This window comes from Rosa rugosa, chromosome 1 (assembly GCF_958449725.1).
Source record: "Rosa rugosa chromosome 1, drRosRugo1.1, whole genome shotgun sequence".
Taxonomy (NCBI): domain Eukaryota; kingdom Viridiplantae; phylum Streptophyta; class Magnoliopsida; order Rosales; family Rosaceae; genus Rosa; species Rosa rugosa.
In genome coordinates, this window is record NC_084820.1 from 71903341 (window position 1) to 71929475 (window position 26135).

Below are 26135 nucleotides of genomic sequence, written 5' to 3' on the forward strand. Positions count from 1 at the left end.
CTGAGGGTACTTGAACGCTTCAACATGGATGGAGCTAAGGTTGTTTCTATCCCATTAGCTGCACATTATCAGTTAAGTGCAAAACAAAGGCCATCAAGTCAAAAAGAGATTGATGCGATGAAGGATGTTCCATATGCAAGTGCAGTAGGGTGTCTCATGTATGCGATGATTTGCACAAGACCAGATTTAGCTCAAGCATTGAGCGTTGTCTCTAAGTACATGTCAAATCCGGGTAAGCCCCACTGGGAAGCAGTGAAGTGGATTTTGAGGTATTTAAAAGGGACTAGGCAGCTTGGAATCATGTTTGAGAGAAAACAAGAAGTAGCATGTGTGGCTGGTTTTGTGGATGCAGATTATGCAGGAGACTTAGATAAAAGAAGGTCCACAACAGGTTATGTTTTTACTTGTGGAGGAGGACCTGTGAGTTGGAAATCACCTCTTCAAGCAGTCACAGCTCTATCTACTACTGAGGCAGAATATATGGCATTAACAGAAGCTTCAAAGGAAGCTATTTGGTTGAATGGGCTAGCAAGTGAATTTGGAATTCACCAAGAAGGCGTGGTAGTGAAGTGTGACAGTCAAAGTGCCATTCATTTGGCAAAGAATCAGGTGTTTCATGCAAGGACGAAACACATTGATGTTCGCTATCACAGGATCAGAGATTGGGTAGAATCTGGAAATATCTTTGTGGAGAAGGTTCACACAAATGACAATGCTGCAGATTGTCTTACCAAGCCCGTTGCTGTAGAGAAGTTCAAGCATTGCTTGAACTTGCTCAGTATCACAACATGCTGAGTTGTGGTGGAGCACCTCCTCACTTGAGGTGCGTTGAGGCAAGAAGAGTCTTGCCAAGGTGAAGGTTCTTGAAGGTTTGTTCGGGATTACTTCAAGAAGTTCAAGACATCCTGAAGGTTGCAGCAATCGTTTTGGTATCAACTCACCAAGGTGGAGATTGTTGTGTTTTTGGCTCATTGATACAATCTGAAAATTAGGATGCAGAATTCAAATCCAAGTCTAGAAAGGAAAGAGGTTTGCGCGTAGCTTTTCTATAAGTTCTAGGAAAGTTAGTCTTTCAAGTTCTATTAGGATTTGTATTAAAAGCTTAGTCTATTAGGGTTAGGAATCCTAATCCCATGTTGTATCAGCAGCCTCTATGCCCTATAAATAGGAGCTGCAGTCAGTTTTCTGATATAGAAGACAGAAAGTGCAGAAAACTGAGAGTCAAGGTGATAGAGAGATAAGAACTAGTCTGAGGGGTTTGAGGGATCTGCAATAAGTACTTGTAAACACCTAAATTCTTCATAGTGCTAGTGAATCTCTCAAGAGAGATCACGAAGTGGACGTAGGCTAAAGTTTTGGCTGAACCACTATAAAATCTGCTGTGTTGTTTCTGTTTTCAGTTCATCTATTTTCTGACCTTGCTTAAGTAGTAAAACACAACGATCCTAAAGGGGGCTTACACAATACTCTTAGTCCGAAGTCTTACGAACGCTCTTAGTTCGTTAATTGCGTGAATCCCCACGATTCTGCTTTTCAAGAATCGAACCCACGTTATAAGAAAGGTGGGATGTAGAAGAATGGAGGTTTTCAAGTCCCCGAGAAAAGAAGAAGAAATATAAATTCCGAATTATAGGAACTTCAAAACTTACTCTTTTGAATACTTACATGTATTTGGATCACGCGCGTGTCGATGCAGGCGTGATGGAGCGAAGCAATCCGAGTAGAGGCGTGCAGCGAATGTTTATAAGGTCAAGCTTGTTGAAATTCGGAGCAAATTCTCTTCTGAACAGTTTTCACTTTGATTGTTGTACTGGTCTCAAAATAACTCCGATAAGGCTGAAATTCGGAGGTCCGATGGAAGAGACAGAGATGAACAACTTTGATGAAGAAAAGATTTTGATCCGAGGTTCCGAACTAGATGTTTCGAAGCCTGCAAACAGACGGACGTGCACAGGAAAGAGGAAAGGTGCAGTCGGTGTGCGTTGGTGCTGCAGGGGCAGTAGGGATGCGTGCGCAGGGGCGCGTAGGTGCTGCAGGGACAGCAGATGTGCGGCAGAGCTGTAGGAGCAGCAGTGCAGCGACGCGGGGCTGCAGACGCACGGGCGCGTAGGCGGGCAGCACGGAGCGCAGGGGCGCGTAGCGCTGGGCGCGCAAGGAGCAGGCTGCAGCTCAGGCTTGGCTAGCTCGGGCTAGGGGCTGCTGGGGCAGTAGGCACGCAAGTAGGCAGAATAGTTGGTTTCAGTTTTTGTGGCTAGAGTCGTGCTGATAACGTGTTTAAGTAAAATAGATTCGAGAGAGAATTGTAGAGAGATGTGTATTATTATTGAGAATAGGAGCCCTATATATAGGGATTACAAAGTACTAGTTCTAATGTTACAAGGAATACCAATCCGTGTAGGATTGGGAAATCTAGAACCTTCTCTCCTATTGCTACTCCTAGTTTGATAAGGCACACTAAATCGATATTCCTTCAACACTTTCTACATTAATAGGAACGTCAGTGAGTTATTAATCAAGTTCTATTTCAAAGGGAGCACAGATTTTCATCCACAACTTTCTTCAAATAAAGTACTTAGTTCACTAAAAACCTGGTAATCATACATCAGGGATTCAGGAGTTTCAAATACTACATATACAAGGGATTGGTCATTTGGTATATATTGCATACTCTATTAATTAGTACGATAAGTTAAGACCTGGTTGGGGTTAATTTTGAAGAAGCGCACCAAGCATGTATTCCAAACTTTGAGTCTCTGTGCTACCTAATTTCTTCAATTTCCTACTTTTTATACTTTATCTACAGTACTGGTATAGACTCAATACAGATATATTACTTAATCTACACTTCAATTATATCTTGCAATTGTTAAGTCTTAATCTTGTATTATGTGTTTATATAGCAAATGACTATCGATTGGGAATAATTGGAGGTCTAGGGAAGATGGAGTTAAATTCGTACGGAAGAGTCAAGTCGCTCGGTGGCAAACTGGCAACTAATTGGGAATTTCAAGCCGCTCTTTGCATCAACATAAGAGGTCCTACCATATTGTAATATTTAGCCAAGCAGGACCAAAAATGGAGTCAAATGGATGTCTTTGCTCGAGTCTTTTGGTGTATATATACACATAATGTTTAGAATTTACATGAAATGATGGTGACTCACACCTTTATAAAAATTTATTGTTTCCTTTTCAGATGTGGAATATATGTTTTGTAACGATTTGGCAATAATATCACTTCGTTGTAACTCTTCTTTGCAATAATTAATACCTTAATTAGGAGCAATTTGCTTGTTTTCTGCTCCCATCCGAGCTAGAATTCCCACAGAGTTGTTATCTGCTGTCATGACCTTCAGTTGCTTCCACATGGGCTGCAATAAGGCAATGGTGCAATACAACTTCTTTAGCAATTGAAAACTCATGAATAAAAAAGAAAAATATAAACACTCAACCCCCAACTCGCTTTGTCTCTCCCAGCTTTTTAGACTGAGAGAAGGTCTTATTAAGCAGGCGGCGATCAGGTATGGCGGAGATGGATTCAGATATGGCGAACAAGGCATTCGTAATTATTAGAATGATGTCAATTGTCAAATACACGAGTATATAGAATTCTTATTAACAAGTTAACAACTTGTTTGGCTCCAAAACCAGTTGGCTTGCAAACTGTCTCTTTTGAGCGAGTGATTGCGCAGGCGTGCCAGCACCGCGGGGTGCAGTCGTTGGGGTAGTCCCTTGACCTGACTTCTTCTTCAAGCACTGTGGACGAGGAGAGCACCAACCTCGTCACAGGGTTCTTCTCTAGCCTTTCGGAAAAGGACTTTTGCCTTACGGATAAGGACTTTGGTTGTGGTCTCTTGCGTTCACCGAATAGATACTTAGTGTTGTAGACTAAGCAGAGCAATCACTGGGAAGTTGGGAGAAAGCACGGGTTGCGCTAAAGCGTGACTTTAGCTTCGCTGGGTTGCGAGGGCGTTACCCTTGCTTCGCTGGCAGTAACGGTGGCGGTTGCGCTCGCAGTCGGCTCGCTGGGAGACTGGGACTGGAAGTACGGTCGCCGGGTTGGTCTGGTGATGCTGACAGTCGGCTCTTGGAGAGACTAGGACTGACGCAAGGTCACCGGGTTTCAACAAGGTTGAAGGTTTGCTCCGGGGAGGCTTTGTAATCGCTAGGATTGATTGATATGAGAGAGGTGTCCTTTCTGTATCGTCTTTAGCCTCTATATATAGGCTGCTGCAGATTCTCTTCCAAATAGGAATGAAATACTATATTTTAGGCCACAGATATTGGCCTTGAATCAAATCAAAACTCTTAATAGTTTTGATAACTATCGTAGTCAATGAAAGATTAACTCTGTCGTAGCAATCTTCTAGGCAAGGTTAATTGCCTTTTGGAGTCCTGGATGTAATCTTCTTCTGGTCGCGAGTCAAACTGCTCCACCTTCATGAAACCTTAATTGCATGGAAGACTTGCTCGCTTGCATGTGATTGGCTGGTGAATGATGGCCCACCATGCTATTTAATTGCATGAATACTCTTGAATATGAGTGGAGAAGGACAGCACGTTGCCATGTTTAATTACATGGGGAATCTTCCTTACTTGAACCATGCATGAGCCACCATACATACATCATATATATATAAATATTCCTCTTTGACCACCATCAAGCATGATTGCATGCTTCCATATATGCCATTGCACATTAATTGCATGGGAATATATGAATATTCGCATGGCTTGCTTGCATGCCGCTGGTAGCGAAGGATAATGGCCCACCTTGACTCCCTCTTTAATTGAACCACCAAAGATCTTAATTGCAGGGGTGGTCTTGAATATGGGTAGAGAAGTATAGCCAGCTTGATCTTCGCGAGCAAACCGACTCGTCCGCATTCTTCCCTCCTGCTCAACCTTGGTAATCAAGCAAATAGATCATCATTAATTATCAAATATTTGATAATTAATAGTCAATCGATTAATCCCCAGATTTGCTTTAAAATTGCTTGGCCTCCAAGTAGGCTTTATTTAGCCTCTAAACAATATTTTCCGAGCTTATCGAAAATAAATCGTTTGGGCCACGGATATTGGCCCGGTTCTCTTCGAGTCCCCCATGTAGGAAAAAATATTTATTTTGGGTTCAAACACAACTCTTGAGGTTACAACAACCAACACATAACTTCCATCACACACAAGCCAGCCAAAGTCTCCATATATCGATAATTCTGTTTATACACTCGTAGTTTGGAATCATTAACACCGGGCCTGGAAGTTAGCACAAAAGATTTGAATCGAAAATGTTACACTTTAATTACCAGGAGTATATATGCAGCAACAGAGACGAACTTTCTTCTCCTTCAACTTTCTCCGGAACAAAAAACAGTAAATTGATATGATATGAGCCACGGGAAAGCAGTTGACATGCATGGGATCATCAAACTAAGATGATATACAACATAAAACATCAATACATCATGTGTGCACTAATATATTCAATAAGACAAGAAAGAAATTAATGGAGCATCAATACATTATACATTAACAGATCCCTTAGAAATGGAAACAAAAAGGCTGTGGTAAAGGATGTGTAGGACTCATTCTCTGGCCTCATATAGCATGGAATTGTCCATATGCAGAAATGACCAGTTCATAATGGCCTCAAGAAAGCAGGAAACAAATGAAAACCCATTTGGTAATTTTTTTTTTAAAGGACCATTTGGTAATATTTAATAAGCAGGTAGGTACGTCGATCACTTTCTTTTACCAATCCAACATCAAAACAGCTTAAAGCATATGATTATATAATAACACTTGATTCAATCAGCATTTGGAGACAGACTTTGCAGGCCAGATTGAATATTTGATAGAGAAGACAGAAGACTAGCAAACAAATGAAGTTGCCAGCAACTTCGATTAGGGCGGAGTTTTCTGTAGCTTAACATTCTGTCATTTTCGATACATTCATAGCTCAGCCTCGTAGTACATTATATGTTTCATCTCTCCATTCATTTTGAAGTTCCATGCTCTAATATTTCCTTCCAGGAGTTGAAGCCTACTCGGTCTATCAATGGGAATTCAAGCTCCAACCGACTATAGTTCTTCTGCCCCAAGCAATGTAAGCTCGCTCTCTCTAGAATTGGACATACACTTGATGCATGACTTGAACACACAAAAAGAGGAATTGATATCTTATTTAAGGACCCTGCTCTTAGCTGCTTGAAGTTTGATTTGATTTTAAAAATTTCAAGTTTTATCAATCATGCACCACCATCAAATGATGTTATTGTTTGGGACAAACACCACTATTGGTTCTTCATTAGCCTTTTGTTGTTTAAAACTCGCCCTAAGTTTCTCAAGGCTATGCCATCAAGCACACAAAATCTCTCAATCAACAAAAATAAAATTTAGTACCGTTAGGTGGTTTTGTTTAAGAAGTGTGGATTGTGAGTTGTACTAAATAACAGATGGATGAGCAACCGGAGAAGCAAGCAAAGATAGATGAACAACTACAGAGGCAGAAGGAAATTGATGATTGGCTTCCAATTACTTCATCAAGGAATGCAAAATGGTGGTATTCAGCTTTCCACAATGTCACTGCCATGGTTGGAGCTGGTGTCCTCAGTCTTCCCTTTGCCATGTCTAATCTTGGATGGTATGTTTAACCCAAAATAACCAATGAACTTGATATCGAAATAAAAATTTGTATATCAAATTATCGAGTTGTTAACTCCTTGTTTTTCAGGGGTCCTGGTGTAGTTATTCTGATATTATCATGGGTGATCACTTTATTCACATTATGGCAAATGGTTGAGATGCATGAAATGGTTCCGGGAAAGCGGTTTGATAGGTACCATGAACTGGGTCAACATGCCTTTGGTGAAAAGCTTGGTCTTTGGATTGTGGTGCCCCAACAGCTGATCTGCGAAGTTGGCGTGGACATTGTGTACATGGTCACTGGAGGAAAATCGCTGCAGAAGGTCCATAACATAGTTCGTAAAGACGAGAAAGACTCAATCAAACTCAGTTACTTCATCATGATATTTGCCTCTGCTCATTTTGTACTTGCTCATCTCCCCAACTTCAACTCCATATCTGGGGTGTCTTTGGCAGCAGCAGTCATGTCATTAAGGTACATGCAGTTAACTCTTATTAGCTAATGTTTGGTTGATATTCATTGTTGACTTCATCGATAACTAATACCTTAAGCTTTTGGGCCATTGACTAATGTGGTATCAAATCTTGTTTGCAAAAGCTTCTGTGTTTGAAACCTCCCGTCCCTTCATTTCTCTCCCTTCTCATTAGTGAGGATATACATGAGCAGGGAGGATTTTAGCTTGACATAAAGTGTTCGGTCATACGTTAAGCTTTTGGAGTCCTATATTCGTCTCAGTGACAAAGAGGGAACATTAAGATTAAACTTATTTGAATTGTAATATTGCAGTTACTCTACTATTGCATGGACGGCTTCAATCCATAAGGGTGTTCAGGCAGATGTAGATTATGGTTATTTAGCCCACAGCACATCAGGAACAGTCTTTAACTTCTTCAGTGCCTTGGGCGATGTTGCTTTTGCCTATGCAGGCCACAATGTGGTTCTGGAGATCCAAGCAACACTCCCTTCCACACCTGAAACCCCATCGAAGAAGCCTATGTGGAGGGGTGTTGTGATAGCCTACATAGTTGTGGCTTTGTGCTATTTTCCAGTGGCTCTCATTGGATACTACACCTTTGGCAACAAAGTTGAGGACAACATCTTAATATCATTGGAGAAACCTGAATGGCTCATCATAATGGCAAACATGTTTGTTGTTGTCCATGTTATTGGGAGTTATCAGGTCTGTTTTACTTCTTTCCTATCTAGTTATATGAACTAGAACTAGAACATAAGGCGATGGCCTTAGTAGATTTCTGATCAAATCTTGGGTTTTTCTTTGTTCTGCTGCAGCTATATGCAATGCCAGTGTTTGACATGATAGAAACTGTCCTGGTAAAGAAACTAAAGTTCAGGCCAACTACAACTCTTCGCTTCATTTCACGCAATTTATATGTTGGTAAGTACAAGTAACTAAGACCGGCCAGTGTGATCGCTAGGCTGAGGCAGAATGTGTATGTGATTTACATAGGGTACTCATATGTCACATTTGACTGCAGCATTCACAATGTTCGTCGGTATTACTTTTCCCTTCTTTGGTGGACTTCTGGGATTCTTTGGCGGATTTGCCTTTTCCCCAACAACATACTTTGTAAGTCCTCCTAGACAGCCCATAATTTGAGGTCAATTTTTTTGAAGTTTTTTATATGACACCAACCCTCAACTCATGGTCATCCTTCAGCTCCCTTGCATCATGTGGCTTGCCATCAAGAAACCGCAAAAGTTTAGCTTATCTTGGATCGTTAACTGGGTATGTGTACATTCATCAGGTATCGTCATCTTCTTTAAAACTAAACCAGCTCTATTTCTAAAAATTGGCTTCTTCAATGTCAGATTTGCATTACATTGGGAGTCATGCTCATGATCCTATCACCTATTGGAGGCTTAAGGAGTATCATACTTCAAGCCAAGAAGTACAAGTTCTACAATTGAAATTACTTGGCAGAAGCAAAGGTTGGTGGCCTTGAAATCCAATGCAGACATATAGATGCAAGCATATGTGACGAATAAGACAACGAAGACAGACACAAATAGGTCTCCATCTGGCTTGTCTGAACTGAAAAAGGAAGTACAGGAGACATCTCTAGGCCTCTTCTCAGAGTTGTTGATTTTTTAATTTTGTGTTGTATGGGTGTGATGCATATATACATTACAAATTTACTATTTTCATGTACTTTCAGCAGCAATGAAATAGATATTTGTGGACTACTAGTTCTTTATGGCCAACAAATATTGAATGTTCATGGTCTCACCAAAGTGCAACACAACAGCAAAATATCCGCAAATTATAACCTAAGCAGCTGGGAAATTAGAACCAGAAGAAGAATGGTGCAGAAAAACTAAACTAACCACTTAGACACTTGGTTGGTGGCCTGCACCGAATGTCTGAATCGGTTGCATGACTGGGACAGAAATGGTAATGATGATGATTGAATCCTGAGCCTCCACTTGTGAGTTACTTGAGCGAAAGCGCCGAACTTTGTTGGCCTCATTCTATCAAAAAAAAAAAACTAGAACAAACAATTAAACATAAGAATACAAGATTGATGGAAGATTAATCAATATGAGTTGCATATTTGTTGCCGATTGTTACATATACAGTATATTTTAATTCTCTGAGGCGCAACCCGAGGCCAACCAACATGAAAACAAATTTAAGGATTAATTTCTATACTACTTTTATTTAGCACTAGTTTGGAGATATTTAACTGGCCGAATTACAAGATTCCCCCTACAGAAGAGTGGCAAACAAATATGTCAGCTTCAAGAGTGTTATAAGTTCCAACTCTCTTGGCCACTTATTTTACTAGTCAATACGTACGACTAAAGCCTACACTGTGCATGAATGGGAACTCAAGCTCCAACCGACGAAAATTCTTCCATTCCGAGCAATGTAAGCCTCTCTTTCATACATAAACACCTGCCAAGTTTGACTAGATTTTGATTCATTTGATGAACCATTTGATCCACAAGAACACACTTTTCTCATCAAGAATAAAGCTTACGGTGCTTTCAGTGTGGATTTAGCTTGTGAGTTTGTTTAAGAACTGTGGAATTTCACTAAACCACAGATGGAGGAGCAATCAGAGAAGCAATCACAGATAGATGAAAAGCTAGAGAGGCAGAAGCAAATTGATGCTTGGCTTCCAATCACTTCCTCAAGGAATGCAAACTGGTGGCACTCAGCTTTCCATAACGTCAACTCCATGGTTGGAGTTGGTGTCCTAAGTCTTCCTTATGCCATGTCGAATCTAGGATGGTATGTTTAACACTAAACATTAAGTCACTTTTTTACTTCCATCTACAAGTTTTGAATTCCTTGTTGAATTTTAGGGGTCCTGGTGTAGTTGCTTTAGTACTATCATGGGTCATCACTTTATTCACATTATGGCAAATGGTTGAGATGCATGAAATGGTACCTGGAAAGCGATTCGATAGGTACCATGAACTGGGTCAACATGCCTTTGGTGAAAAGCTTGGTCTGTGGATTGTGGTGCCTCAACAGCTGGTCTGCGAAGTTGGTGTGGACATTGTGTATATGGTCGCAGGAGGAAAAACACTGCAGAAGGTGCATAGCATAGTTCGCAAAGGCCAGAACCCGATTAAACTCACCTACTTCATCATGATCTATGCCTCGGCTCAGTTTGTACTCGCACATCTCCCCAACTTTGGCTCCATTGCCGGCGTGTCCTTGACTGCAGCAGTCATGTGTTTAAGGTACAACATTTAGTTTTTCCCAAACAATGACAATAAGGAAAGATAAGATAAAAGTTAACTGTGATGCAGTTATTCTACTATTGCATGGACAGCTTCCGTACATAAGGGTGTTCAGGCAGATGTAGAATATGGGTATACAGCTCATAACGCATCGGGAACAGTTTTCAACTTCTTGACTGCCTTGGGAAACGTTGCGTTTGCCTATGCCGGCCATAATGTGGTTTTGGAGATCCAAGCAACAGTCCCTTCTTCACCTGGCAAGCCATCCAAGAAGCCTATGTGGAGAGGGGTGCTCATTGCCTATACAGTGGTCGCTTTGTGCTATTTCCCGGTTGCCCTCGTCGGATTTTATACTTTCGGCAATAAAGTCCAGGACAACATCCTAATCTCCTTGGAGAAACCTGCATGGCTAGTCATTACGGCCAACATGTTTGTAGTTATTCATATTATTGGAGGTTATCAGGTTTGTTCTGCTTCTTTCTTCTCTATTTCAATCAATGCAAGGTCGAATACATAAATCGGTGGATTTTGATCAAATCTTGGATTTCCTTTGCATCATTTTGCAGCTATTTGCAATGCCAGTATTCGACATGATAGAAACAGTCCTGGTAAAGAAACTGCATTTTAGGCCTACAAGAACTCTTCGCTTCATTTCGAGGAATGTATACGTTGGTAAGTAAGAGCTATGTGATTACTTGCTTGAGCCAAGAGTGAAAACTATAATGTCGTATTTGACTGCAGCCCTCACAATGTTCGTGGGCATTAGTTTTCCCTTCTTTGGTGGACTTCTGGGATTCTTTGGAGGATTTGCTTTTTCGCCAACAACATACTTTGTGAGTCCTCCTAGTCTATCGCTTAACTTGAAGCCATTTTGCTTTCTAAATAATCATAACAAATTTAGTCATGGTCTCAACTTGATTTCACTCTTCAGCTCCCTTGCATTATCTGGCTAGCCATAAGGAAACCACGGAAGTTTAGCTTATCTTGGTTCATTAACTGGGTATGTAAAAGTATAAGCATGTTCAGCTTGTGTCTTTAAACTAGACCGCTTCATTTCTAAATTGGCTTCTTCAATTTCAGATTTGCATTACACTAGGTGTCCTGCTCATGATCCTATCACCTATTGGAGGGTTAAGGCATATAATACTTGAAGCCAAGGACTACCATTTCTACAATTAAAGAGGCTTAGTACAAGCACAGGTCGTCACCCTGAAATCCAATGCAATGATAGAGGCAACCATGTGTAACTAATACGAACATAAAAGAGGCGCAAACATGTCAGAGTTCTACTCATTGTATTGTCAATTACCGTTGTAATAAGAAATAGATCTGTGGACTATCGGAGTATTAGTCACATGTCAGATAATGTTTTATTTATGATGAACAGTGTTACAGTCACATGTCTGAACAGAGGAATGCACATCATAGATGAAGAAGATTTGGTTTTGCTAACAGAGAAAGCACTATTGTCGATGATTCAATCACAATAACGAAAGGAGAGAAAATATTATCTTTGAGAAATCGCCTTAAAACCTGCAATTTAAGACTAATGAATACAAAAAACTCATCAACTTTCTTTTCCTTTTATGTTAGGTAATAGAAACAAGACCATGATTATGACAGTCTTGGCTGCCAACCAAAGCTCACCAAAGCTAAATATCTCACCAGAATGCAACATGACAGCGAGAGGGCACTAATTTAAATGATTACCTACCTAAGCAGAATGGAAAAGTGAGGAACAAGATATTGCAGAAAACAGAAAAGCAACCACTCAAATTTGGATTTCTATGCTTTAACCTACACTGCAAGTCAACAACTTCATAAGAAAAAGAACAAAACCCTTTGCCACAAATTTGGTAGGTGGTCTGATTTCAACTACATCAATTTATTCATTTCATCCTCATAATTCAGAAACCCTTCTGATCGTCAAACCTAATCAGCATTCCGAACAACAAAGACTAAAGAAGGCTCCCTTTCCAATTTCGAAAGTATAACAACAAAGATAGCATCAGAAAAGAAAAACGTATGCATTCAAAAAACTGCATTGAATCTGTTCTGTGATCATGATTAAACCATTCGACTGGCATTGCTTGTATCATCATTTACACCAATCTACATCATCGAAACATAAAATTTGACGAAAGACATCAACGAAACAGAGCTACTTGTTGCAAATCGCTACGCTAAATCAAGCCACATTGTTATTAAGCTTGAGATAAAAAAAAAACATGACACCAAGTTTGCAAAATGTTCCGTCTAAATCAACATCAAATATTCTATGTAACTTTCTTTTCCAACTTGCCACTCCTATCTCTATACAACTCCACCCAAAGATTTGAAATCCACATAATGCTAACAGAAATAGCAGACATTACCACCACAATCCACGAAACCCAAACCCACCGGGGAATCAAGCCCTCGGCGGCGCCGCTAGCATAGAAAGCACACATTCTATACACGAAATAAGGGCCAACAAAGCCCCTCACAATCGAATAGAGGACATAAAACGGAGGAGACAGAAAATCATACACCTTGGCGGCGAACTCCACGTCCCTCCGGCGCGCGTTGGCGAGCGTCCAGACGTTCTGGCAGAGGCTGGTGACCTCGGCGAGGATGAGGAGCGTGAGGACGGCGAAGGCGCCGCGGGAGGCGACGTAGCGGCAGGTGAGGAAGACGAAGAGCGTGGCGAGGTGGTGGCCGATGAAGAGGACGTCGCCGGGGAAGAAGAGGAGGTAGTGGAGAAGATCCATGAGGAAATAGGCGACGCTGAAATCGAGGACGGAGTTCTGGAGGCGCGTGTTGGGGGCGGCGAAGCCGGTGGTGGGATCGGAGAGAATGGCGAAGGAGGAGAAGAAGACGGCGGGGGTGCCGTGGGCGAGGGAGATGAGGCAGCTGGAGGCTTCGGGTCGGATCTTGGGGCTCCAGGAGCGGAAGACGAGGAAGTAGGCGATGAGGTAGACGGTGAAGAAGAAGGAGAAGAGGATTGGGAGGGGTGGGAGGGAAGAAACAATTGGGCTTTGCTGCGTTCCCATTGGAAACCCTAGATTCCTAGAACAAGAAGAAGAAGAAGAAGAGTCTCTTGACTGTGTTTGAACTCTGAAATGAGTGACACAGTTTATATATATATATATAGGGGGATCTCTTGGTTTTGAAACTCAAAGGACTATTCAGATGTCACAGTATCACTATCTTGACTAACCAAACCATTCATGGTAATATTTTTTTTTTTACTTCTTTTAACCCTGGGTAGCAGCACCATATTAACGTCAAGGTAGTTTAGGACATGGCAAATGAGAAAGAGGAGGTTGCCAGTCCACCGCCATATTAACATTAAGCATCAGAGAACGGCGGAAGGTGAGCGGCAACTTTTCGGAGCAAAAGAGCAACTAGAGTTGCACGGTTTAGAGAAGATGAAACAGTTGGAGGCGAAAGAGAGTCATTTTTCCAGTTAAATCAACTTGACTGAGATTACCAATTCACTACCAAAATTGCATAGACATTTTTTAGCATCGTTTTCGTCCCAAAAAAATTCTATGTTTTACTTCTTGAATTGTTCATAAATACAAAGGCAGAAGTCGAGCAAAAAGAAAAGTAGCATTTACTTAATCAATCTCTCCCTCCTCTATATCATCTACAGGATTTGGAACGACAAGATCAGCTTCTTCTTCCTCATCATCCTGATCCTTTTTCATGTACAAGCCAAGTTGTTCCAAGGGGTTACTGCCCCGGAAGTTGAAACCACCTAAACCATCCTCTGAATGATCTGGGCTTGTTTCATCTACTGAAATTGGTAACTGCTCCATGGGAGCTGTAAGCATTTGCATTTCCAGATCTTGAAGGAACCGAGAGTCATTGATTTCAACAGTCTTCTCCATCTGTACGTACGCCATAAGATGCTCAAATAACAATTTACATAAATTAAGTAGTTGCACTTGTGCAACATCCAAGATTTACCTGCAGCAAAGCCTGCCTTGCTGCTTCTCTCTCAAGCTCCCTCTTCCGTTTAGCCTCGGCTACAGCTTCTGCTTCTTTTTTTCTTCTAGCCTCCTCGGCAGCTTTGGCTTCTGCTTGCAACCGGGCCTTTTCTGCACATATTTTGGCAAATAAAATTAATAAGCTAACTTTGTTAATATACAATTTCAGTTCAGTAAACCAGGAGTGGTTTTAAGTGTATAACCAAAGGAATTGATGAAAACCATACACAGAAATGAAGTATAAGTTAAATGCAAAGGCCACAACCTTTCTTCTGTTGCAGTTCAAGTTCCTCCCTCTGCCGTCGCAATTTCTCAGGATCCCCTTTGTCACCCTGATATCAGCCAGATAAAATTATCACATCCACAATAAAATGTACATGCGAAACTAATTACCATAAAACTAGCCAAACTTTGAATCCCACCTGAATAAAGGTTTTCTCTTGAGCTCTCAAAATGGTATCAGCAAAACGATGCTTCAACAGAGCGGCTCTATGCTGCTTATCAGGGGAGACTGGCCTCTCTGTGGGAGCACTGTCCCCTAAATTTTTTTTTGAGAGATCAGCAATAAGATGCTACCACATAAACAACAGCCTAATTGTTTTGCCTTTTTAACTGGTTAAACTCTTCCACTTACCATCCTGACGGCTATCTGATTCAACTGAACTTGGCTTTGGCTGGGAAGTTTGTTCAACTTGATCCAACCCACTGTCAGACTCTGTAAGCATGAATTATCAAATCCGTTATTTAGTGAGAACCATTGAAGAATATTTTTCATCAAAGCTAAATGATTAAATGATCCTGGCAGTTTCCAATAGGGATACCACATCATCAAGCTATATATGTAAAATTAACTAGTGATCGAGTGTAACAAAGGGTACCAAAGACAGTCAAATATCATTCATCCAACAAGAACTAAAAAATAATATGCTCTTTTTGATAATTTCATCTCTACTCCACACCATAAAGGTACTTCATCCCTTGTTATTATAATTCTCCAATTTTACTAATACCATTACTATCTAGTGCTTTAGACTTCTAAGCTTTATTTCTATAGCCATGAGAGAGGCAGACTCCTATAGTTTCAACAAAATTAACTTCCTTTTCCTTCTATTCCTATTTCCTTTGGGAATCTACAAGTTACAGTAATCCTTGCTCTTGGTGTTCTCTATCAAGAAAGGTCTTATTGTTTTCTTACAAAGAGCTGCATAAGGTAAAGGGCCATTGGTAAAGAAAAAATGTCAAGTTCAATTTTAGATGATAAACCAATGTCATAATCCTTGCTCTTGGTGTTCTCTATCAAGAAAGGTCTTATTGTTTTCTTACAAAGAGCTGCATAAGGTAAAGGGCCATTGGTAAAGAAAAAATGTCAAGTTCAATTTTAGATGATAAACCAATGTCATAATGAGATCCTTCAAAGTGATTAAGAGCAAGAGGATGAACAAGAGTACTCGATCACTCAGTACGATCACAATTATTGTGATATTAAAACCAATTTTACCACAAATGGTGTGGTTTAAGGCCTCTGTATTTGACTCGAGAGAAGTTACAAGGTTAAGTATACTGCAGAACAAGTGTACCCCGCCCACAACATTTTCAAAGAATTCACTCTAGTGTGCCATATTTAGGTACAGAATTGTAGCCAACCTTGTGTCTCTAATTTACAAGAACTAAGTATCAAAAAATTTTACATGACACCTAGAGATCAAAGGAGAAACACTCACGAGTTCCTTCAAGGGGATTTCCAACTGTTGTCTTTTCATCTGCTTGAGTTTCAGAACTGAAGGGTTGTAGTACCTGAAGAAGAATTTAAAGTGCAATGCCAGTCAAACTACCTACCATACACCACTGTACTACAAAACCTTAAAAGCAGAGCAACAGAGCATGATAGTTCATCAACCCCGTAGCCCATAAAAGATACATGATCTAGATTTGAGGTAATTAAAAAAATTGTCAGACTTTATGCACTTACTGGACTTGAGGCCTTAGAATCATCATCACTCTCACTCTCGGAACTGCTTGAATCTGACTCTGTGAAGCATACAGATCGTAGAAACTATTCAGTATTCTAACGTTATGTTCAGATTACTCTTTGCAAGCATAAAGCACTCTCCTTCTGTTCTAAACATTATGTTATTTTGGTACAAAAATTAGACAAATTGCTCCTAGAAGCCCTACTCCAGCTAAAGAAATGGAGATGAATACCAAAACAAAGAAAGCCAAAGGAAAAAAAAGGTAGCGAAGAACAGTTCCTAAAGAAATCTAAGAAAAGAAAGACCACAGCACGACAAATTCAATTACCATTGGAGCTGCTTGGGCTTATGTTTTTACTGCTTCTATGGCCTGTATCCTTTTCTATCTCAACAGGAGGATAGCTTGTGACAGGGGGCTCATTTCCACCAATATCAACATCCTCCTCAGCGAGGTCATTCCCTACAGATGCACATATGTGAGGAGGGGGAAAGAATAAAGTCTCATATAAGCTAAAATTAGAATTTCAAATAGAGAAGCAAATGAAAAAGAATCTGACCTTCACATGGCTGCATGGATGAATTGCTCAACCCTGAATCATTCAAAAGCTGCAATAAATAATTGAAAACAAAGTGTTTATTATGCATATATCAATCTACTTTGAATCCAAGAATAAAGTGAGGTCAAGGTAATACCTCCATTGAACAAGGCTCTGCCCTCACATGATTCTTTTCTTTCTCTTGTACATACTCATCTAAGAGTTTCCGAAGTGCAAACAAGGTATCATCACTGAGGGCATAGATGTCAATCATAATCTCATCTTCTGGATTCTCCTTTCCATTTGAACTATGTTCTCTCAAGAAATCAATGATGTTTGAAGGAATTTCTTCTGGTGGCAAAGACTCCAAATCTCTTGTCAGAGTGTGCTTCTCCTCCATTGACATTACCCGCTTAGCAGGCTCAGACTTTACTTCGGGTTGCGTTGAAGTGATTGTCCTCTTTCTTGAGGGGAGGATTGGCTTGGCAGTTTCCATGTCTTCATGAGGAGCAGATTTAGCTGGTGGATCCGCCTTTGGAAGTTTCTTCTCAATGGGTTTCCACCAGAGTTCAAAATATTTACTAAGATCATCAGCCCATATATGTACATTATTGTCTGGTGGATTGTAGGTCATAGCATTGGTAAAAGTAAGCCTGACATCAGCAGCAAACTCCAACGGGCTTGAATAAGATCCTGAAGTTAGCTTTTTCTTTATTGTACCCAAATCCATTGGATGCTTGATAATAGTAAAGTAATCTGGAATCTTTAACTCCACTATATCAACAGGTTTATTAAATGGATGTGCACATTTTTGGGTCATTACCCGTCGCAATACCTTCTCACATTGGTTCATCAACATTACACTTGCGGTGCTAGGTTTTGAAGCCTGACTGACCGACTTGAACCTACCAGAATTGCCGGGATTCAACTCATGCACTTTCTTAGCCACAGGATACTCTTTTTTCCTCTGTCCAGAAGACAAAGCTGATGACTTTTGCAAATTTTCCACATGCAGCCCATTTGGTCCATTGCTACAGCTGAGGATATCACTAGAAGACGACACTGCAACACCATTGCTTCTATGTGTTTCAACTCTCTTCTTAAGTACCTGAATCTGTTCAAGCTCCGTCCTCAACCTGTTCATCAAATCCTTCCTTTCTGACGACAACATCCTTGACAAGGGGAGAACTTGCGTGGGCACTCTGAAACTGTCGCGATTATTAGAATTCAAACTAATACACTTCCTTTTCGGAGCACTCGACCCCTCTGAGACTGTTACTTCTGTGTCGATTCTTCCTGAGCTACCCGAGCACTCATATCCACCCGCCGGGTCAAAAACACCACCGCTATACCCTCCCCCTCCAGCGTACCTGTTCCTCTTCGTCTTTGTCATATCTAAACAAATCTCTCCAATACCACCACTTCTCTTCACAATGGTGATTTGCGGTGTGTGATTTTGATCAGTGATTTCTGAACAGATTAAGCATCAAATTACAAAACGGGATTAGTCGAAATTCGAAACAGCTAAAACATGTTATCTAAAATCGAAACATACAATGATCAAAAGCACATGAATTTCTTCATCTCCGCAATTAACTCTAGGCTAAGTTCAAAAGCTCAATCTTCACAATCCAAAATTGAAACCCTAGCCTTTGAGCGGCAACCAACTCTTCAAAATTGAAGACACAGAAACCTAAATACTCCAAAATTGAAACCGACCCAAAACCCTAAAACACTTACCAGTTGCTAATCCTCAGTTGCCCAATTGAGTTCAAGACCCATCCTTGCGATCAAAAGCTCGCCTTCTTCTTCGTCTCAAGCTCCAGAGAGCTTCAGAGAAACAAGAGAGGCGGCGGGAGCAAGGTTGGAGTAGAGAGAAGAAGAGTGACACAAGCCCTAGAGAAACTCCGATTGAGAGTAACCGGATCACGACCCGAACCGCCCGGAATCGGAAGACGGCGGCGACTTGAAAAATGAGGCGTCCTTGGACTTTGGCTCTCTAATAAAGTCCCACTCTTGTTTTTGAAACGAAAAATATAAAGGCTGGTGAGAAATTTAAAAACAAGAGACTCGCTTTTAAATATGGGTCTAATGGATGTCAACCGTTGGATAACCGACATATATTTGGTTGCCACTTGTCAGCCGCTAGATGAGGCTTAAAATGGACCGACTCCTATATAGGCCCCTATTTATTTATGGGTTGAGTTTGATAATTTGCTAATGCAAATATATTCGTCAAAGTTTAATACTTTGACGTAATTCAAACCATCTAATGATCTGTTGACGTACTTATTTGAGTTAATTTGCTTCTTTTGAATTTGTATATTCTGACATATTTAATATTTTTATGCAACTCAAATTTGACACTAGACGATTAATTAATAATTCTATGCACTCAACACTTATAAGATGATATCAACTCTTGATATTTATAACTAATATTTTTATTGATAAATTAAGAGTGTATTTAATATAATCTAACCATCTATTTATGTCGGTGCACTGAATCCTCCCCCATAATTCTATTATCATCGGATTATGTACTATATATTAATATGGACAAAATAGAAAGGAAAAAAATTAGTAACAATAGAACTACTTGTTTCACAACTCATTATTTTTCATTCCGTCCATGACATGACAACACTATTTTTTTCACCTCCAGACAATGACATTAATCCCAAGTTCTTAGTTCACATCAGCTTTCTCATTTGTACAAGAAAAAAATAAACAAAAAGTAAAACTAAACTAAAATAATTGTCTCCCCTTTAAATATGTAAAGAAAATATAAAGAAAAAAAAAGGGTTTTCATTTAATTTTTATTTTGGTTTGAGAGAATTACTAGAAGAAAAAAAAATTTACAGTGTGTTTTTTTTTTAGAAGAATAAAAATTGACAGTTAATTCAAAGAAATAAATAAATAAAAATTGACAGTAAATTTGTTACTTCAAAGCCTTTGCCTCCCTCCCGCAGTCACTTGCTCTCTAGCAATCTAGCCGTCCTGTTAACTCAGCCGCGGCGGCTTCTTCCTCACCGGCCGGTGAGATCATCAGATCACTCTTACACAACTTCAATTCTCCACGACGTAATCATCCTGAGGTGACTTTCTCTCTCTCTTCATCACTAAGAATTTGCTTCAACAATTTGATTCCACAGAGCACTCTACTTGGTTTCTGAAAGTTAAAAAAAAAAAACCCCAATTCGCTTCAGTAAAAAGATTACATTTTTCTCTGAAAATCGATGAACTTTACCAGTTTTGTAGCTTACAATCATCAAAAGAGTTTGTGTTTATGATTTTGTATTGGTCTGGTTATCAGATTATATAGGTTGTGAGGGACATGAGCCATGCTTCTTATCTCACAGTTTGCAAGGCTTTGTAAGAATCATCAACTCTTGCTTTTGTTACTAGCTTTTTTGCTTCTTTAGCTTAAGCATTTTGTGTATGTCAGTTTTTGGATTTGTTGAGAAAGTAAGGGGAAGAATGAGAGATTGGAATGAGATTACTGTGCTTTTTAGTGTTTGTTTAGATATGAAAAAAACCCATTTAAGCTAAAGGGGTTTACTTTTTTCGCTTCCCAGAATCCATTTTCGGAAGCCTTTTGGATTTCTGAGAAAGCAAGGAGAAGAAATGAGATTAGTGTGCTTTTTGGTTGTTGTTTAGACAAGGAAAAAACCCAATTTAAGCTAAAAGGGTTTACTTTTTCGCTTCCCAGAATCCATTTTTGGTAACTTTGAAATTTTGAACTTTGTGGATTCATCAGGATAAATGGATTTTAGAATGCCATGTATGTTAGAGAAATAGTCTAGATTGGCTTACTGTTAAGAGCTTCTATGATAGACTGCTTTTGTTTCTCCAGGAATTTTGGAGCAAGACCGCTGCGAAGATCATCGAATTTTTCTTTTAAGTTGCCCCAAAAGGTTTTTGTTAGGCGGATTCAAATGGCAGACAATAGTCACAACTGTAGCCTAAGAGGCAAGGAGGATTCAAGAGGTGCATTGGTTGTTTTGGAAGGCTTGGATCGTTGTGGGAAGACTACACAGTCTACTAGACTAGTAAAACACTTAGAAAGTTTAGGGTATTCAACGGAATTATGGAGGTATCCTGACAGGACTACAAGTGTTGGGCAAATGATATCTTCTTATCTTTCGAACAAATCGCAACTGGATGATCGTACTATCCATCTTCTCTTCAGTGCCAACCGGTGGGAGAAGAGGTTGGTGTTATGCTATACTTTGCCTTGTGGGTTTCTATATATATGATAGAGAAGTTGCTCCATTTGTGAATGTTGCTTCTGCTAGTAATTGATATCTCTTGTTCAGAATAAAAACACAATACCAGTGGAATGCACAGTGATTGTCTTTTGGCTCATTGAATTGCATGACATTCTAGTGCAGTGACCTAATTATTGAGAGCTTTAATGTTGGTCGGAACCCAATCTTTAATACTTTGTATTTAGCTGTTTTGAGTAACCAACATAACATGCTGATTTGTTAGGTATGTCAAGGAGATAAGAAGTGCATATGTAAGCAGTAAATCAGTTAGTGCAGTTATCTGGTTGGCCCAAGTGAATTTCTTGTACCTGTAGGGTTTTACAAGATTCTTGGGGTTCATGGGTGTCCAAGTGCATTTTTCCAGCTCATGGTGCATGTGTACTTCAAACTTAAAATGATGCAAATTTGAGGTGTTCTGAGTCTGAACTTCCTGGGTCCCTAAAATCTAAAATGATGAAACCAATATTTTCACTATTCATACGTCTGGAAGTTCCCCTTCCGAGGTGAAAGGGAAGAGGGAATGTACCGAAATAAAGCCGAGTATCATATTTCCTAACTTTGGCTTTCCATCCTGTAACCTGTTTCCCTTTAGGAGTGGTGCTTCCCACAGGATCTGGATTAGATTATGAGCAAAATCATAGGTTTGTGATGTGTTTCATCACTAGTTTGAGTAATATAAGAGTTTGAATTCTTCAAATTTCTAAAATTCTTTCTTGCATAAAGAAAGAGGTGGGCATTGATTGTTATACTAGATAGTCTATAATTTATTAATTTATGTGCAGATCATTGATGGAAACTAAATTGAAAAGTGGAACCACTCTTGTCGTTGACCGGTATTCTTATTCTGGGGTGGCTTTCTCATCTGCCAAAGGACTGGACATGGAATGGTGTAAGGTGATGATCTGCTGGATTTTTGTTGTTTCTCCTAGAGAAGTATATTTTCGAAATCTAATACTGAACAAAGTGAGGTTTTCTTTTGTAGGCTCCTGAGATTGGGTTGTTGGCTCCAGATGTTGTTCTGTACCTTGACATACCACCTGAGGTAAGTAAACTGTGTAATGTTTCATTGTGAACTGTACGGAAGAAACATGGGAAGATTAAACCAGAATTCTTTTACTTGTATTTTAGTGTGTCACGTGATTTTTTAAAGTCTAGTGATATAACTATCTTTTAAGGTTGTTAAGGTGAGAAAAGTGTCCTGATCGTATGTTACCTAACCTGACATGTCTTACTGAGACACACAGACATCTCGTCATCAGAAGTTTATTTACATACTTCAAATTTGCTCAAAGAATAACTTCTCAAAATAAAGGATATATACCCTTCATGAGAAATGCTGATCTATTTATGTTGCTATCAATGGAGATATATATACCCTTCATGATAATTGTTGAACTATCAAGGTTGCTATGCAGCCTATGCTATGCAGATACACATTGATGATAAGGTTCCTGCAAATTAGATGTACCTAGTAGTTCTCCCCATTGTTTTTGAACTGATCTATGACATTCTAATTATCAGAAAGCTGCAGAAAGAGGGGGCTATGGAGGTGAGAGATATGAGCAGCTTGAATTTCAGAAGAAAGTTGGCCAAAGATATAAGGACCTCTGCAGTGCCAATTGGAAGGTAGTTTATTGTTTTATTGCTTTACTGTCATAGAGAACCTGGATATCTGCTTTTGGTTGTGATACTATCTAGAGGGTGTCACCTGGATCACCAATGGGACTGTGATCTGGTTCCTCATGAGGGGCAGTTAAAACTACATTGAGTTTATATATATATATATGTCATATTGATGGTTGTTGTACTTGCTGTTCAAACTTTTGGGCATGAAACACAACTAGTCTTCAACAGTGATAAAATTCTTTTGGTTTGTACCATCATTCTTGCAGTATAGTATTGCTGGGGGTGAGTTGAATTACTTGGATGCTGTTAAAATTCGTTTGGCCTGATGCAGGTCATAGATGCTTGTTCAACCATGGAGGAAGTTGAGAAACAGTTGCAAGAGATAGTATTGGGTTGTGTAAAGACATGCCAAGAAGGAAAACCTCTCTCATGCCTCTGGTCTTGTTAATTTTATTTCTTCTGAAATGGTGAGATGAGAGGAGAAGAGACGGGCTTTGTGCCAATCAAGGTTGGAATTCCCCTCACTTTGTTATCTCCCTCTTCCTATGCAGATTTCAGGATCTCACGGAGTATGAACAAACTTGTAGCGGTATTCTAATGGATATTATAATCTCTTGTAGTTCAAGACTAGTGTCGTCAGTTCAATTCTTTTTTTGGTTCTCTTGATGGTTTATGTATCATCTGCTTGACAGTAATGAATGAACATGATTACATTATATAACCTTGGCAACTCTGCAATTCGCTGTCATGATTCCACATATTTTAATGGTTATTGTGTTTCATTTCAAGTATTAACAATCTACACTTACATGAATGCGAAAGCTGAAGTTATATAGGATTGGAATAAAATTTTATGGCAGGAGGAATCACAAATCTTTGCCTTATGTAAACCCAAAGTTATGACTTGAATTTAATTTGTTGTGGAAAGAGTAATGATTTGCTAGGCCAGGAGTTTGCATGTGCTTGAATTTTGGTGTAATTGTTTGTAGTTAAAATGCAAATGCACTAGGGTAAAATCAAGAAGCAACAGAAAGTATACGAAGACCTTACAACTAAATAGAATTTTTCAACCTAATTTACATGTAGGAATAGACTCATGAATGTAATGTTTGTTGGCCTCTTGCATGTCTCCCGTGGAATTATGAATGTAATGGAAAATTAATTGCCAATGTGCATAGAAGAATCACAACTAAGTTATATCATTGCAGATCTTGATGTATATGTGAGTACATGCATGTTCATCGAGTGCAGTTCTGTGGCCAATTCAGGCTCTTGCACTATCATCATCTTGATTACAGTGTCCCCTTTTTATAAGAAAACCATATGTAGTCTACGTACGATCATCGGTCTTACATGTTAAATTCCACGAAAGAGTTTTATTGGAAATATATATATCACAGCTTAAAGCAATATTATTCATAATTAACAACCTAGCTACCAACATGTATTCCACGACAAAGTAATTGCAAAAATAGTACCAAATATTTGATCCGATCTAGAGTTAGAGCTAATAGTCGACAGAGCTAGCTTCAGATTAATTATTTATAAGAAAACTTACAGACAGAACTAGAACTCCAGTTCACCGGCAAGGAGGCTGGTCTGTTCTGACCGGTGTGAAGTAATAGAAAGTGTGGCTGCATGCAGTTGAAGGTAATAGAGGAGAATGGGTGAATTTTAGGATTTATTGGTTCTTTCTGTGATGAGTGCATAAAGAATCAAATGGAGCGGGTATCTGGGATGTTTGCACTGTGTGTTGTTTGTGTGGGTTTTCTGCCTGGTGCTACATGTCATAGTCATGCCATTTGCAATTTGCATGTTTTGCTTTTCTCATAAATTTCTTAACTTTAGTAGTTGTAGAAATGTCATGCTCATTGGAATGTCGTCGTGCATGCTCATTTGAGGCAGTTCTTAATTGTTGAAATTTAGAGTATGCATGCCATGCGACTTGTAATGACAAAATTACCTAATTTGTTAATTTATTATTTTATTTCATTGGACCGAGTACCTTCAGTTAAATTTGTGAGATTGAGCCCCCTCCTATTTCACTTATTCATGCATGTGCAATTGTGCATGGTGAGAGATTCTCATCCTTAGATGTGTGAGATCTTTTACAGCGTAGCACATTCTAGACAGACTTTGGATTGTTCTTTTGGGTTGGGAATGTTGTCCTTTGTTAATTAGGAAAGTTAGTCAAGGTTTGATAGCTTTATATATATATAACCCTAGTCCGCCCCAGATTAAGTAGCCAAGTTCGAAGCAAAAAGAAAAGGAGAGCAAACAAGTCCTTGAGAAGGGAGAAAAATCAATGTGGTTCCCCGGAAACGCTGCTGCAGCAGCACCTTATACTGGGCAGAAAAGGTAGCCAACATAGAAGAACTCCTGACGGAAATCCGGTCTAGCTAGAACTTTGTCGTTTTTTCTGTCTTAGATTTGTTTTTGTTTTCGATTTGAGTCGGAACTGTTGTTAATTAGGAGAGTCAAGGTTTGATGGCTTTATATAAAGCCTAGTCCGCCCCCCGCCCTCTTGAAGAAGGCAAGTTTGATAGAAAAATAGATGGAGCCTTGAGATATACGAGAGAGAAATCAAATATGATGCAGATCATGACCAAAAAAAGAGAATCCCTTAGCGTGTGTGTGTGGGGATAAAAAAAAAAAATTCATCCATATTATACTTGACATTTGAGTCATTCTAAACTTTTGTACTGTGTGTACGTGTGTGGTGGGGGGATAAATGATAAAATAAAAAATAAAAAAAATCATCCATATTATACTTGACATTTGAGCCATTTTAAACTTTTGTACTGTGCGTGTGGTGGGGGGAAGAGATAAATGATAAAAAAAAAAAAAAAATCATCCGTACATACTTGACATTTGAGCAATTCTAAACTTTTGTACCTCACGTTTAGAAAATATTAGAACGTCTCGATGAACGCACCAAATTTCCACAAACCTGAGTTTCAGACCCAAAACCAAGAGATCTAGTACCCGTCTCGATGAACGCACCCAAGATCTCCCACCTCGACCCACCCCCATGCGAATGCGAGTGGCCGATCTCACTGCCGAGCAAAGGCGTATCTTGGTTGACCATCCGGAAAGTCTCTACCTTCAAATGGATCGAAGCCTGCAAGTCGACGAAGAACGGATCTTTATCCATCACCGCAACCCAATGGCGCCACCAAAGATCCTGTACGTAGCCAAATACGGTGCCCAGGTTGAAACTTCCGTCAAAGAGCTCTCACCTGTACCGCTTTCGAATCCGATAGAGTTAGTGGGACAGTGCTCGGAGTTGGTTTGTTTTCTCGACGCTATCGGCTGAAAGTTTTACATCTACAACGTTACTACCCAAACGATTGAATCACAGGTTGATCAACCTGACCATCGTCTTGAGTTTTCAACAGA

At 39.7% G+C, this 26135-nt stretch overlaps 5 protein-coding genes across 6 annotated transcripts; 3 read left to right on the forward strand and 2 right to left on the reverse strand.

The window, feature by feature from the left end:
- The first annotated feature begins 5945 nt into the window (after positions 1–5945).
- LOC133726710 (lysine histidine transporter 1-like) lies at positions 5946–8847 on the forward strand. Its single transcript, XM_062154314.1, has 8 exons — positions 5946–6105; positions 6455–6642; positions 6733–7119; positions 7432–7825; positions 7936–8041; positions 8142–8233; positions 8324–8392; positions 8476–8847. Exons 1-8 carry the CDS (start codon positions 6058–6060, stop codon positions 8572–8574), a joined length of 1383 nt encoding a protein of 460 aa, XP_062010298.1. The 5' UTR covers positions 5946–6057; the 3' UTR covers positions 8575–8847.
- A 539-nt stretch (positions 8848–9386) lies between these two features.
- On the forward strand, positions 9387–11757 carry LOC133726712 (lysine histidine transporter 1-like). The gene is made up of 8 exons (XM_062154315.1): positions 9387–9535; positions 9714–9901; positions 9976–10359; positions 10429–10822; positions 10926–11031; positions 11101–11192; positions 11291–11359; positions 11440–11757. The coding sequence occupies exons 1-8, from the start codon at positions 9488–9490 to the stop codon at positions 11536–11538; spliced, it is 1380 nt and encodes a 459-aa protein (XP_062010299.1). The 5' UTR covers positions 9387–9487; the 3' UTR covers positions 11539–11757.
- A 550-nt stretch (positions 11758–12307) lies between these two features.
- On the reverse strand, positions 12308–13462 carry LOC133726713 (TLC domain-containing protein At5g14285). Its single transcript, XM_062154316.1, has one exon. The coding sequence runs from the start codon at positions 13389–13391 to the stop codon at positions 12636–12638; it is 756 nt and encodes a 251-aa protein (XP_062010300.1). The 5' UTR covers positions 13392–13462; the 3' UTR covers positions 12308–12635.
- Positions 13463–13797: 335 nt separating this feature from the next.
- LOC133726709 (transcription factor GTE8-like) lies at positions 13798–18880 on the reverse strand. Its single transcript, XM_062154313.1, has 11 exons — positions 18580–18880; positions 16997–18309; positions 16861–16909; positions 16632–16763; positions 16303–16361; positions 16055–16127; positions 14968–15048; positions 14756–14871; positions 14599–14665; positions 14314–14444; positions 13798–14234 (listed from the first exon to the last, which is right to left on the reverse strand). The coding sequence occupies exons 2-11, from the start codon at positions 18230–18232 to the stop codon at positions 13962–13964; spliced, it is 2217 nt and encodes a 738-aa protein (XP_062010297.1). The 5' UTR covers positions 18233–18309; positions 18580–18880; the 3' UTR covers positions 13798–13961.
- Positions 18881–19797: 917 nt separating this feature from the next.
- LOC133707229 (thymidylate kinase) lies at positions 19798–23468 on the forward strand. 2 transcript variants are annotated; one of them, XM_062132789.1, is made up of 8 exons: positions 19798–19937; positions 20156–20214; positions 20696–21052; positions 21893–22004; positions 22093–22152; positions 22632–22736; positions 23068–23203; positions 23288–23468. In XM_062132789.1, the coding sequence occupies exons 2-7, from the start codon at positions 20177–20179 to the stop codon at positions 23182–23184; spliced, it is 789 nt and encodes a 262-aa protein (XP_061988773.1). In that variant the 5' UTR covers positions 19798–19937; positions 20156–20176; the 3' UTR covers positions 23185–23203; positions 23288–23468. The 2 variants fall into 2 exon arrangements, with proteins under 2 accessions (XP_061988773.1, XP_061988767.1); XM_062132783.1 differs by having other exon boundaries at positions 23068–23468.
- The last annotated feature ends 2667 nt before the right edge of the window (positions 23469–26135 follow it).